General features: G+C 37.5%; 1 protein-coding gene across 2 annotated transcripts; it reads right to left on the bottom strand.

Annotated features, from left to right (window-relative positions):
- Window positions 1-8,232: 8,232 nt before the first annotated feature.
- LOC121809428 (protein EIN4-like) lies at window positions 8,233-11,894 on the bottom strand. Of its 2 annotated transcripts, none has more exons than XM_042210047.1 (3): window positions 11,338-11,894; window positions 9,109-10,999; window positions 8,233-8,922 (listed from the first exon to the last, which is right to left on the bottom strand). In XM_042210047.1, the coding sequence occupies exons 2-3, from the start codon at window positions 10,861-10,863 to the stop codon at window positions 8,377-8,379; spliced, it is 2,301 nt and encodes a 766-aa protein (XP_042065981.1). In that variant the 5' UTR covers window positions 10,864-10,999; window positions 11,338-11,894; the 3' UTR covers window positions 8,233-8,376. The 2 variants fall into 2 exon arrangements, with proteins under 2 accessions (XP_042065981.1, XP_042065982.1); XM_042210048.1 differs by having other exon boundaries at window positions 11,356-11,894.
- Window positions 11,895-13,242: the final 1,348 nt, after the last annotated feature.

The following is a 13,242-nucleotide window of genomic DNA, read 5'->3' as shown; positions in this document are numbered from 1 at the left end:
CCAACACACAAAAGAGAGCTGATCCTTTACTTTCCGTCTAGTTTAGCTTAGTTCTAGTGTTTAGTTCAGTTCTCTAGAATAGCTTAGTTTAGCTTAGATAAAGTAATGCTTAGTTAGAAAGATGATTGAAGAAGCGTTGCAGAATACTTGTTATCTCTGTCGGCATAGTCTTAAGTTTCTCGCCGAGGCTCTTCTCGGTTTTAATTGCTTTCGTAGTTGCCCAAGTATTAGCTTAGTTTAAATTTCGCGTTGTAATGAGTTTAGTTTTAATCAAAGTTACTTCCGTTTTCATCCTTGCATTTACTGCTTTAATTTCATCTTCGAGCACTTGGCCCAGTAGTTAAAGTTACTTTTATCAAGCTAGCAAGTTTAATTCTGCTTAGAGTAAGATCAGTAGTTAAAAACTCCCAAGTTAAAGCATGGCAGCAGCCAACCCCCTGTTCACTATTCACGCACTTGATACACCAACTTCTCTGTGGGATCAACCCCGAACTTGCCGCTTTACTGTTAAAGTAGTGCAAAATTGGGAGTTATAAATTACTTTGGTGGGTAAACGAGTGAGAGCGAGTTTGCATCGATCAAGTGGCAACGACACTTGCTAACTGATCCAGTCGGTTCGGTTATCTTCAATATAACTTGGTCCGAATTCGCTTGTCGTTCGAAAAAAAACTTGATAAGCTGTCTGCAGATCCTTCATATTCGTATGAAGCATCTATCTATAATGTTTCTCACAGTCTGCGAAAAGAGAAGGAAGAAGCCTATACTCCTAAATTAGTATCAAGTTGACACTTGCTAACTGATCCAGTCGGTTCGGTTATCTTCAATATAACTTGGTTCGAATTCGCTTGTCGTTCGAAAAAAAACTTGATAAGCTGTCTGCAGATCCTTCATATTCGTATGCAGCATCTATCTATAATGTTTCTCACAGTCTGCGAAAAGAGAAGGAAGAAGCCTATACTCCTAAATTAGTATCAATTGGGCCATTACATCATGATGAATCGCAACTTCAAGGCATGGAAGCTTTTAAATTGAGATTCATGCATAAGTTGTTGACGAGATTTGGAGTTGGGTTAAATACCATAGCCAAATTTGCAGCAAAGGAAGAGGGTTTTGTTCGTGGGTGTTATGAGGGTACAGTTAATCTTCGTCCTAAGGAAGTGGCAGAAGTGATTGTGTTGGATGGAATATTCATTGTTGAAGTTTTGCTGGAAAACTATTTCATTTAGCTGATGGACGTAAACGAGATATTATTTGATACTGACTGCTGGATGTACAATGAATTGATGCATGATATGTTGTTGCTAGAGAATCAGCTACCTATAAGAATAATCGCTAGATAGGCTATTGAGTTTTGTGGATCTTTCATTCTTAAATGAAGGCACCACGGTCACCATCTTTGATCTTGCTCACAATATCTTCAAGAACATTGGTATTACAAGCAAGGTACCATTGACAGCACGTTGTAGTGAGGCTAGGCATTTTGTGGAGTTCCTTCTGTTTCTCCATGCTCCGAGAGAAGGATAAGGGACCGAGAATGCAACTAGCATCGAAGAAGTTTGAATATAGTCGTAGTGCATCAGAGCTTGTCCAAGCTGATGTCTATCTGCGCAGCGGAGATGGAAATTGCTTATTTGATGTTACTTTTAGCAATGGTGTGTTGACTGTCCCCAAATTGACAGCAAATAAGTGGACTGAGACATTCTTCCGGAATCATATAGCCTTTGAACACTTGGGCTATTATGGCTACTTTTCCAAGAACATTACAAGTTATGTGATGCTCATGGATAGGTTCATAAAACACAAGCAACACCTTTTCAATAACCTGCACAAAGAAGTTTTGACTGAAGTGAAAGATTTCTATTTTGCTCATCTCTGTGATAGTTTGGATGTCCACTGCAAAAGTAAATGGAGAGCCCGCTGGTTTAGATTTACAAATTTGTCGAATCACGAGAGATTCTGGGACGCGTAAATTTCAACAACCCTTGGTCAGTCAGTCATATCTGTTTTCGCTGCATCTCTCTTGCTCTTTCTTACCATCATACAAACAGGCCAGCCTGTTCAATTCTCCAGGTATAGTTTCACTTTCACACCATGCCCTTTCTTTTATTACCATTCTTATACTGCCATTAACTTTAAATTCCTGCTCTATCCATCCCCTGCGCTTCTTTAATTAGCTCAAATATTATCTTCTTCTTTGTTTAGGTGGTACCAGTTCAATTTATTACCTTCTTGCTCAGATCCTTCTTAATCAAGTTCCGATGAGGTTTCTTTGAGTTTTCATTCACCTTCTAGATTTTATGTTTGAATTATGGTTGGATGTTGCAGTTGACATTTGAGTGATGGTACCATAGATCCATATCAGTTTTATTTCTCACTTTATTGGACGTTTTACGTTTTGTATCGAATTCTGTGGCAATGATGACTCTTTCTCTAAACCTTGCATGTGCTGCTAATTTCGTTTAGTTACAGTTTGATTATTGAATCACAATGTGTTCGTGTTGGGAAGAAAACCAAACTACCTCAAATTTGTGGAAGCACAGACGATTTTCTTTCTCACCCAATAGCACAAGTAGATATTAATTATTTCTAACAAGCACAAATATATCAATGGCAAATAATCAGCTGAAATATAGGTAATACAACAAGACTAGTAATTTTTGCATGGAAAACCCTTTCAAGGCAGGGAAAAATTACAGGACTTGAGAGTCACACTCAAAAAGCTCTACTATAATATGGTATTGCTACAAAATCAAATATTGCAGCTTTTAAAACAAGTATTCCTCCGTCCCAATAGAAATGAAACATTTGATTTTTGGTATGAAATTTTATATAGTGTTATTTTGTGAGTTAATGAGGAGATAATAAAATAAGAGAGATGAAAATGTAGAGATGATGTTATTTCCATTTTAGAAAACATTTCATTTTTAATAGGACAATCCAAAAAGAAAAATGTTTCATTTTTAATAGAACAAAGGAAGTATAATATGATAGGGGAGTGATCAATTGCTAACTCAATCTCTAATTGCTAACTATAACTAATTTCAAACCATAAGATTTGTAGAAATCTAGTAGTCTATAAATTACCATGTGTAATTTCATTTAATTATTATTTAAATTTAAAAAGAAAAGAAAACTATCAAAATTAGGGTTGTACACCAAAATGTCAATATAGTGTATTAAACATATCAATACTATTCATTGAATACGTCTACACAATTTAGCATTGACATTGTATATGTATTATATCGACATATTATGATAGCTACATTGGCATTGAGCTGTTAATTCAAAAAAAAAAATCAAATTTTGACATCGGAACATATGCAAGTGAGTGATATCTCGTTAGAATCCTTATAAAATTATCTTTAAATTAATATAAGTTGTGTAAAAAAATAATTTAAATTGAGATAGTTATAATCATTTAAAATTTATAGATATTTTTTGAAAGTTAGTTATAACTAACTTTTGGTCAATTGTCATTAATACCCCTAATTGACATTTTATGTATATTGTATTGATATTCATGAATGAATGATCTTGTGCATTGATTTTATGATCCAATGTCTATTATTTAGTTGTAGTTAGCAATTTAGGAATGAGTTAACAATATAACACACCCCTAATATGATAATACCATTTTAAGCAAATTACCAAAAGACAAGAGGACAAAGTCACCAAAACAGGGGTTGACTTCGACATCAGAAAATCTGACCTTACTGGTCACGGACGTACAATTCCTCCGTACAAACTCAAGATCTTCAAGTCCATGACTATCATCTGTCCAAATTTAGGATCTGTCCAAATTTAGTCTCAATACCTTGGATGAATACTCGATCGAAACATCAAACAGAATTGCACCAAGCTGAAAAATCTGCAGTTACTCTCTTTTACTAATGGAGTACTGTCGCAACTCTCAGTCACTAAATTCCAATTTCTGAATTGATAAAACAAGCAGCGTGACTCTCACCCTCTCTTTATTTTTGTCACCGCCCTAATTTGTGATTCTTTGAATCTCCAAAATGATATACTCACTACATTCACAAAAAAATAGTCTCATCTATGGATGTCATAAGTTTAATGAGAAATTAGAAAAGTAAGAGAGATGTCACTGGTTTAATGAGAAATTAGAAAAGTAGGAGAGATTAAAAAAAGGTAATGTATAGGAGAGTGGAGAAAAGGTGGATAAAGTATGAGAAATAAACTTTCTATTTTATAAATGGAACTATTTTTTTAGACATCTCAAAATTAAAAAATAAAACTATTTTTCATGAACGATCAATTTCTTTTTATTTTTTAAGGCCTAACTAAGTTAAGGTAAGGCAAAATGAAATATGCCCTTTTATTTTGGATCAACGAGTTGGGCTCCCACATAATGGGACCAGGCCGACCAGCCCAACAGTTCGCACTCTTAAAACAATCAGCCATGAAGTCTTATAGTCCTTCCGTCTCATGTTACTTGAGGCGTTTCTTTTCGGCACATGATTTAAGAAAATTGTGTTTATTGAGTTAAATAAAGTAGATAAGAGGATAAAGTAAGAGAAAGAGGAGAGAGTAAAATAAAAGAAAAATAAAGTAGGTGAGATTATATGTTTTATTTTTAGCTAAAAAAAGAAATGACTAAAGTAACTTGGGACAACCTAAAAAGGAATACGACTCAAGTAACTTGAGACGGAAGGAGTATTGAGATCCGAATGTTTAAGATTCATGATGAAGTATAAGAAATGGTATTATTTTTTTATTATTTAAAAAAAACAATTTTTTACTTTAATTATTTAATTTCTTGTAAATCAAGTTTAATTTGTGGAAAATAAATTTTTATCTTGTAAACCAAGTTTAAACATTTGGTTTAATAGTGTAATATTGAGTTTTAATCGTGTAATATCGGATTCGGGTCATTATCGTATCGTGTCAACCCCTATTATATCGTGCCGTTAATGGGTTTGTGTTTGGTTCATGTCATGTTCGGATCTGAGGGTAGCAGTCGGGTTCATATTCTGATTAAAAATTTCCTTAACACGTCGGATTCGAGTTAGGCCTCATTGAGTTGGTCATTATCAGATTGACTCAATAACGATTCAATCCGTACGATTTACCATCCCTACCCTACATTGTTTAATGTGCACTAAAAAGTCAAGCATGCATATGCAATATATCTAATTTCTTTACTCTGGCGTAATGGTTATGATGCATTTATTATTTCTTTTATCTTAATTTCGTGTTTATTAAACAAATTATAATTTGTCCCTTTCTTTTGTAAATGCTTATCGGTCACTCTATATTATTACAGTTCTTCATCCTACAATAGGAGTCACATTTAGTGTGTGCGTGAATTTTAGAATATGTAAAAAATAATGAGTTGAAAAAGTTAGTGGAATATGATGCCCACTTTTTAAAATTTATACTATATGGCCTTAAAACAATATACTAATATTCGGCCTACACACTTTAGAAGACCCAGAAATTCAATTTAAGAAGTTCCGAATATGCTTTGCTTTTAGTGTTAAGACTAATACCGAAATATATTAAGTCGAAACAATGTCACGAACATAAATAAAAGCAAATCAAGAAAATGACACAAAAATTTGGTAACCCAATTTGGCGAACCACCTACGACAATCAATTAACTACTTGGATATAGGTATACAGTAAGAGTTATTTTTATTATGCCTACTTGTACTTGCCTTTGAAACTTCTCAAATCTACACCAATATTAAAGCATGAATGCATCACACACAATTCAGACGCTGAGTCACACTCAACTAACTTTTTATAGATATGTGTTGTCCTAACGATAGAGTGATTGATATTGAAGACAAAGTTTCAAGTTCAAAAAACTATGATGCTACCTTTAAATTTCTATTGCTAGTTAGCTCTATTTTTTCAAAATGGAAGGTGGCATTTTGAATAGCTCTCAAGTCTAAGATGTTGACTTATGAATCTCACAATACAGTTTCAGTAACTTTCATATAGAGGTGAATACTAGATAAGCAAAGCATGTGAGCTTACATTGTGGTTATTACTTTATTTTCATATCAAATTCAGAGCCCTTGGGCACACACTCTTTTTACTGTGGAATGCAAAAGATTAAAAAGGAGTATAACATAAGCAAGAAATGAAAATTGCAACACAATAAGGTGCAGATGCTCCCCTGTCCCTCTCAACGATTACATCAACTTGTATAATTCAAATCAAACTTAGCTATCGATAACAAATGCAGCCCTTGAAATGACTGCAGTGTTAACATTGGATTAATAGGTACATGGCATTTAGAAACATTATTGTAGTGATGTTAAATTTGACGGACAAGTGATGTAAGACACCTAATAAAAATGGAATAATAAGTCGAACAAAAGTAGACAATACACCGACCAGTCTCATGCAGCCAGCAATGAGAGATTGACAGCTCATCATTGATTCTAAACAGAATACTTAAAGAAGTTCCCACAAACTCCTAATTTACATTAACCATTGCAAAACTTATTCAAGGCAACAATTTGTTGTTATTTTTTAATTAATCTTGACTTTTTGGAGACAAGCTAAGATACATTGTCACGAACCATTCAAAAGATAGAACTAGACATATGGAGTAGCATTTAGTCACAAGTAAATATAACTGAGAGTAAAGGCCAAAATTGGTCCTGAACATATAGTCATTTTACGATTTTGGTCCTAAACATTATCTTTTGGATTTTTTGGTCCTGCACATATGGACATTTGATCATTTTGGTCCTGCACATATGGAAATTCGATCATTTTGGTCCTCCGTCAATATTTTCGTTAAAAACTAACGGTCAACATTATCTTTTGGATTTTTTGGTCCTGCACATATGGATATTTGATCATTTTGGTCCTGCACATATGGAATTTTGATCATTTTGGTCCTCCGTCAATATTTTCGTTAAAAACTAACGGTCAACGGCCGATTTTTGACTAAAACAATGGGTTGGGTCGGGTCGTGTTTGAGTTACACGTTAAGAAAAAAAATAATTATTTTTTATTAATTAAAAAATTATAAAACTTTAATTTTTAGTTATTTTTGTTGATTAAAAATATTATAACGACTAAAACATGATGTTATTATACGATTTAAACATGATATTACACGATAAAATAAAAAATTACCAAATTAAAATAATCATTTTTTAATCAAAATAATAAAATTAAAGTATACTAATATTAAATCTATATAATAAAATTAAATAATTAAAAATTATTTTTAATAAAATCTATACTTTAATTTTATTAATTAAAAAATATTAATTAATTTTTTAAGAATATTATGCTTAGATTTTAACGAAAATATTATGCTTAGATTTTAAGAAAATATTATTTTTTTCTTAACGTGTAACCCAAACCCGACCCAAACACGACCCGACTCAACCCATCGTTTTAGTCAAAAATTGGCCGTTGACCGTTAGTTTTTAACGAAAATGTTGACGGAGGACCAAAATGATCAAAATTCCATATGTGCAGGACCAAAATGATCAAATGTCCATATGTGCAGGACCAAAAAATCCAAAAGATAATGTTGACCGTTAGTTTTTAACGGAATTATTGACGGAGGACCAAAATGATCAAATGTCCATATGTGCAGGACCAAAAAATCCAAAAGATAATGTTTAGGACCAAAATCGTAAAATGGCTATATGTTCAGGACCAATTTTGGCCTTTACTCTATAACTGATCAACCTTATGTTACTATATATGAATAGTATAAGATTAATTTTCCTAAAAAGGCATTGAGTAACCGCCAAGAACCGATTTGGATAATGTTGATTAACTAGATTTGGATCCGATCTACAATATTCTTTACATATCTATGCATCAAACGTGTGCGATTCTCTCTTCTTAGAAACCGTGAATAAAATAATATTTATTTGAGAAAACAATTGTATTTGTGTAGGTCAAGATATAAAGGGGCCCAAGTGGGAAAAGGAAATGAACAAAGTGTCTACATACATACGTAGCTCAAGTTCATTCATGTTCCCACCTAACATAATACACATGCTTCTAATAAAAGACATGCTTCGCCACATGTCTCTCACATGCTCCCACACACACACACACACACACCATATATTTACATTAGTATTAATATTTCATTTTCTTGATTATGGTTAAATTGCATATTAAAACATACCAATTGGTTGTTGTAGTGAAAATATTTTACCAATTGAGTTGTGATGTTGCAATGTTTTAAAATGCTCAATAAGCTAACCAAACTTTGAATACTAATGCAATACAAAAGAAGATTTTTTGTATACTTTGTGTAATACTACTTAATAGCTACCGATCAGATTCAGACAAATAAATGTGCCTTTGATTTTATTCTAACAAGGCATAATTAATTTAGTTCATTCAATCAACTAACAATATCTAGGAATATAGTCTATTTGCCTGCAGCAAAATAGCCTCGAGCTCATAAGCAATATCTTGCAACGAACCTGGTTTTGCAAAAACACCATTCATTCCAACCTGCAAGCACTTCTCCCTCATCTCTTCGTCGTCGCTCGCTGTCAAGGCCACGATCACCAGCCAGTTCCGGCTCCTAAACTTGCGTAACTTCATAGCGACTTCGAAGCCATCCAAGTCGGGAAGGTGAAGGTCCAGAAGCACGAGTTGGAGTGAGGACGCAGACGGACCAAGAGCACTGAGGCATTCGTATCCAGATGAGACTGCAGACACGATGCATCCCAGCTTCTCCAGCAACTTCCTCGTCACGGCTCTGTTCACATCATCAGCATCGGCTATGAGAACGGTCAGACCTCTGAAAGCAGAGTTAGATTGCACGCGCTCCAGAGATTGCTCATTTTCTAATATGCCTCTTGCGATGGATGCCCTGGCCTGGAACCGCAAGACGAGAGCCACACTCTGATCAAAGCCCTCCGGATTTGAGATCATCCAGATGTCTCCTTGCATCAGCTGTGTCAGTAATTAGATTAAAAAAATATTATGGCAATGAATCAACAAAAATATAGAAATCTAAACATTTTATATATAAACTTAATAACCATTTACAAGCAAAATGATAAACAGAGGATCCGAATTGCAGGACTTTATCAACAGTAAGTGACATTTGCTCATAAAGTAAACAGGCCGAGTGCATACCTGAACAAGTTTTTTGCATACGTTAAAGCTCATGGTTTCCTCGCCTCCACCAGAGCATCTCTGCCTGCCGTACTGGATCATAGAAGAACTGTTGGCTTCCTGGGAACCGGTATGGCAAATACCGGCTTCAAGCCTAACATAAGCATATCCATCTGATGAATTTGATCTCCATTGCCCCCGTCTCTGCTCATTCCGCACCTGACTCCCACTTGCTGAATACACTCGTAACAAAAGAAATCCACCTCCTCTGTTTGCATTCAACAGATTACCAACCATATGAAAAATCACCTGAAACACTCTTCTCTCATCACCTATCACATAATTTGGCAATGATTTATCCACTTCAATAACAAAATTATATCCCCTATGAGCACATAGGCATTTGGAGAGGCAAGCAGCTTCTTTAATCATAGAATGCAGTTTAAAGGGCTTCATATCCAAAGGGAATCTCCTATTGTCCTTCGCTGCAGTGTCCATGACATCATTTATCAGTGTTGAAAGAACGTTACCAGTCTTGAATGTTGTGTCAATGAGAAGAAGCTGCTCCTCACTAAGCTGTTCATCCTGCAACACTGATAGCAGGCCAAGAATCGAATGCATTGGCCTTCTTAATCCATTACTCATCACCATTTGAAATGCATTGCGTGCCTGACTTGCCATTAGTGCGTCCTGTTTGGCCTGCTCCAGCGCTCGATTTTGTTCCACAAGCTTGTCTCTCATGAGTTGAGATTCTTCAAGAATAGCTGCATGGGATAGAGCCACAGCAACTTGATCAGCAACCACCTCTACTATCTCGAGTTCTTGTTTGCTCCACGTTCTACCCTTCCCATCGGGAAGGACCAACACGAGTATAGCATAACAGGCGGGAACCATCTCAGGAGTGCCACCTTTGAAATTGGAAACCCTCAGCATTGGCATCCTAATCGCAGCCACAGATCCCGGCTCACCAACTTCCCTACTGCTTGCAAGAGAAAGGGGTGATTCGGGATCAAGTATCTTCACCCATTCACTTCCCTTGATCTCTCTCACATCAGGCTCACTAGTAGGGATGACCGAGGTATATGTGTTTGGGTAGCTATGCTCTCTCAACTCATGTGTTAGGGTTATCTCCGTTCTACCCGAGTTTGGCATCCAAACAACGCAGTTCTTCAAATCCAGAGTCTTTGACAGCTCAACAAGAGTTGTGTACAAAATAGTATGGCGATCAAGGTACTTGCGTATCTCATGTGTTAGCATCCTAACATGCAAGCCAGCTTCCTTCTGCTTCTTGATAATCCCAACTTCCCGATCAAGATCCCAAGTCTTCTTCTTCAGCATGATCTCCCTCACCTTCACCTTTAGCAGCAAAGGGATGAGGGTGAAAAGGGTTATTGCCGTTGCAAACGAGACAAGGGCAGTGAGACCCTTGAAAATGGTGAGAGCAAGCATGAGCTGAAAGGTGTGAGGTCCGTACGTCCAACCATTCAGCAAATGAGTCATCCCACACAGGACAATGAACGCGATGAACTGAATCAGCACCCATTTGAACGGAATGTTGGAGCAACTAAGGAAGTAAAGCAGTTCAATAGGGATGGAGAAGTAGGCCACTGCAATCAAGAAATCACTGACTTTTTGGCACTCCAAGATGTTCTCAACGCTCCAAAAACCCTCCTCGTCACAGCTGCAGTGGTACTCATTGTCTGCAGCCGAGACGCAAACAGACAACGACAACAAAAACAACAACACCAGCAACGCAGATGCTAATGTCTTGAACATTGCATCCAACCAATTTGATGTTTCAATCCATTTGTTGTTGTTGCTTACCTATCTCATTTAGGCTCCCAATGCAACTAGATACACAAATGGACCACTCCTATCACAATCTCACAACACAACCGCGGGCATTCATTTCCTGACGGAAAATATTCAATCGAATCAAAACCCATAAGTAGATATACAAGATTACATATATTATTCAACCCAGAATTCAACCAAATGCAGACAAAAAAAGATCTGACCCGCCAACCAGCCTATAACTTCCAAAAAAGGGCGATTGTAATATTCAATTTCTGGGATTCAGAACTGTAATTGAACTAATCACATAAACAAATTTCCAATAGGAACCCAGATTAACACCCCCACACCCCTAAAAATGAAATAAAAATCTAGAATCATGCCAATTGAACTGATCGATAAAAATATCAGAAAATCCCGAAAGAAAAATATGGTAAAGTCAATAAGAAGTCGTACCTGGAAAATCACACTAACCTTTAGATCTTATTCTTCAATGAAATAGAAAAAGGATTTTAGAGCTTCATCTGTGTCTCGTTGCTACCATCGAGCAGAAGCAAAAGCTTAAATTTCTGCTCAAGAAATAAAAAGGCCCATTGATAAATCCTTGAAAGAGAGCTTTCGATGAAATTTTGTTGCAAAAACAGCCCAGCTATTAGAAGCAGCAATTTGATCCACCTCAACCAAAATGCTGGTCCATCTAATTTTTTTTCAACCGGTACATTCCGCTGCTGAGAAGAGATTTTGCAGACAGAAAATCACGAAGAAGCTCCATTACACGAATGTGCATCCGTACGTAGTCTAATTGGCAGGATGTTCACCAGGATACTTTGGCCATCAAATCGTTCCATATTTTCTGCTTATATGTGGAAATTTCAAAAGACAATTGATGAGGGAGACATAGATGGGGGGAGTGTTAGGCAAAGCGCGGAGAGAAAGAGATACGTGAGGTGTTCGTTCCCAGCAGTGGGTGGAGCGAAAACAGGTGGAGAAATGAACTGGAAACGAATGGAAAGAAAAGAGAGAATAATTCGTGTTTATATGTTAGAGAGAGAGAGATGAGAAAATCTAGAGAGAGGTGGTGGGGCCCGCTGGATTTCACATTAAGAGAACTTAGAGCATCCACAACCGTGCTCTTGCCAGCGGCACGGTTGTGGGCCCGGGCGGTACTATTCATGCCTGCTCTCTGGCAAGAGCACAACACCCACAACTGTGCTCTTCCGCAAGGACGAGCACAATTAATATAAAATTCAATTACACAACAACATTTTCATAATACTAAAATTCATTAAAAAAACCACAATAAAAATTACAAATTACAAATAAAATAAAAAGACATAATTAAAATCCTAAAAATTAAAAATTACATAATTAAAATACTAAAAATTAAAAATTACATAATTAAACTCCTAAAAATTAAAAATTACATAATTATTGGCTAATATAACCCGAGGAAGACTACGCATCCGGCGGCACCAACCCCAATTGTTTTTGGAGACCCAATATCATGGACTCGTGCGTTTGAAGTTGCGTGGGGGTCATAGTTGACCTATCGGCCATATTGAGTTGGGCCAAAAGGGCCCACAACGAGTTGTTCGGGGGTGGAGGTGGAACATAGGGTGCGGGTTCGGGAGCAGGGGCAGATGGAGTCGCGGCGCGACGTCGCTCGGCCGCCGCCTTCTTCCTACCTTGCGGTCGGCGTCGGGAACCGCTTGGTCCGGCATCGGGGCTACCCAAGTTAGCTCCGGCGAGTTGGCTAGCCACTTCTTCCGAGCCGGAGTCGGATAGTGCTACCGACCGTGAGCGTTTGGAGGAGCCGCTAGAGGAGGATGTTATGCCTCCCTTATACTTCGGGTGCGTCCGCGTCTCCTGCCAAACGTTAAGATAGTTGAACGACTTACCGTTCATGGATTGGTAGGTGCTCAGCGAGGCGGTGATGATGTCGACCTCGCTTTGGCCGCTCCCGGCATTCCGGGACTCCTGGATGAAATAGCCGTTGAACTTGCCAATTTCTTCGTTGGCTCGGCCGATGCAGTTGCGCACCATACTCTCGTTGCGCTCGATCGTTCCCGGCGGCCGGTGTGCATTGTACCGGCTAGAGACGCGCCACCAAAAGTGATCGCCGGATTGGTTCGTTCCAACCACCGCATCTTCGGAGATTTCCAAGTACGCCTTGAACAATCTTTCCATCTCCGCCGGTGAGTACGGTGTGCGGACACCGGCGCGAGATGGAGGATTCGGCATTTGGGAAGGGGCGCGAGGCCTAGGCTCCGGTGTCCACCCGTAGCGCCCATCGGAGGCACCTTGATCGTCGATTGGGTATGGCCGGTAGCCACTCGGAACGCCCGAATCTTGGGTGAGAGG

Source organism: Salvia splendens, chromosome 6 (genome assembly GCF_004379255.2).
Source record: "Salvia splendens isolate huo1 chromosome 6, SspV2, whole genome shotgun sequence".
Classification (NCBI taxonomy): domain Eukaryota; kingdom Viridiplantae; phylum Streptophyta; class Magnoliopsida; order Lamiales; family Lamiaceae; genus Salvia; species Salvia splendens.
This window is presented reverse-complemented; position numbering and strand designations above follow the sequence as displayed.

What these genes read in the sequence shown, in the direction of transcription:
- LOC121809428 (XM_042210047.1), bottom strand. Translation starts at nt 10,863, where the DNA reads ATGTTCAAGACATTAGCATCTGCGTTGCTGGTGTTGTTGTTTTTGTTG. An exon ending in TATGCAAAAAACTTGTTCAG is followed by an intron (nt 8,923 to 9,108) that starts GTATGCACTCGG and finishes TTACTGACACAG; the next exon opens with CTGATGCAAGGAGACATCTG.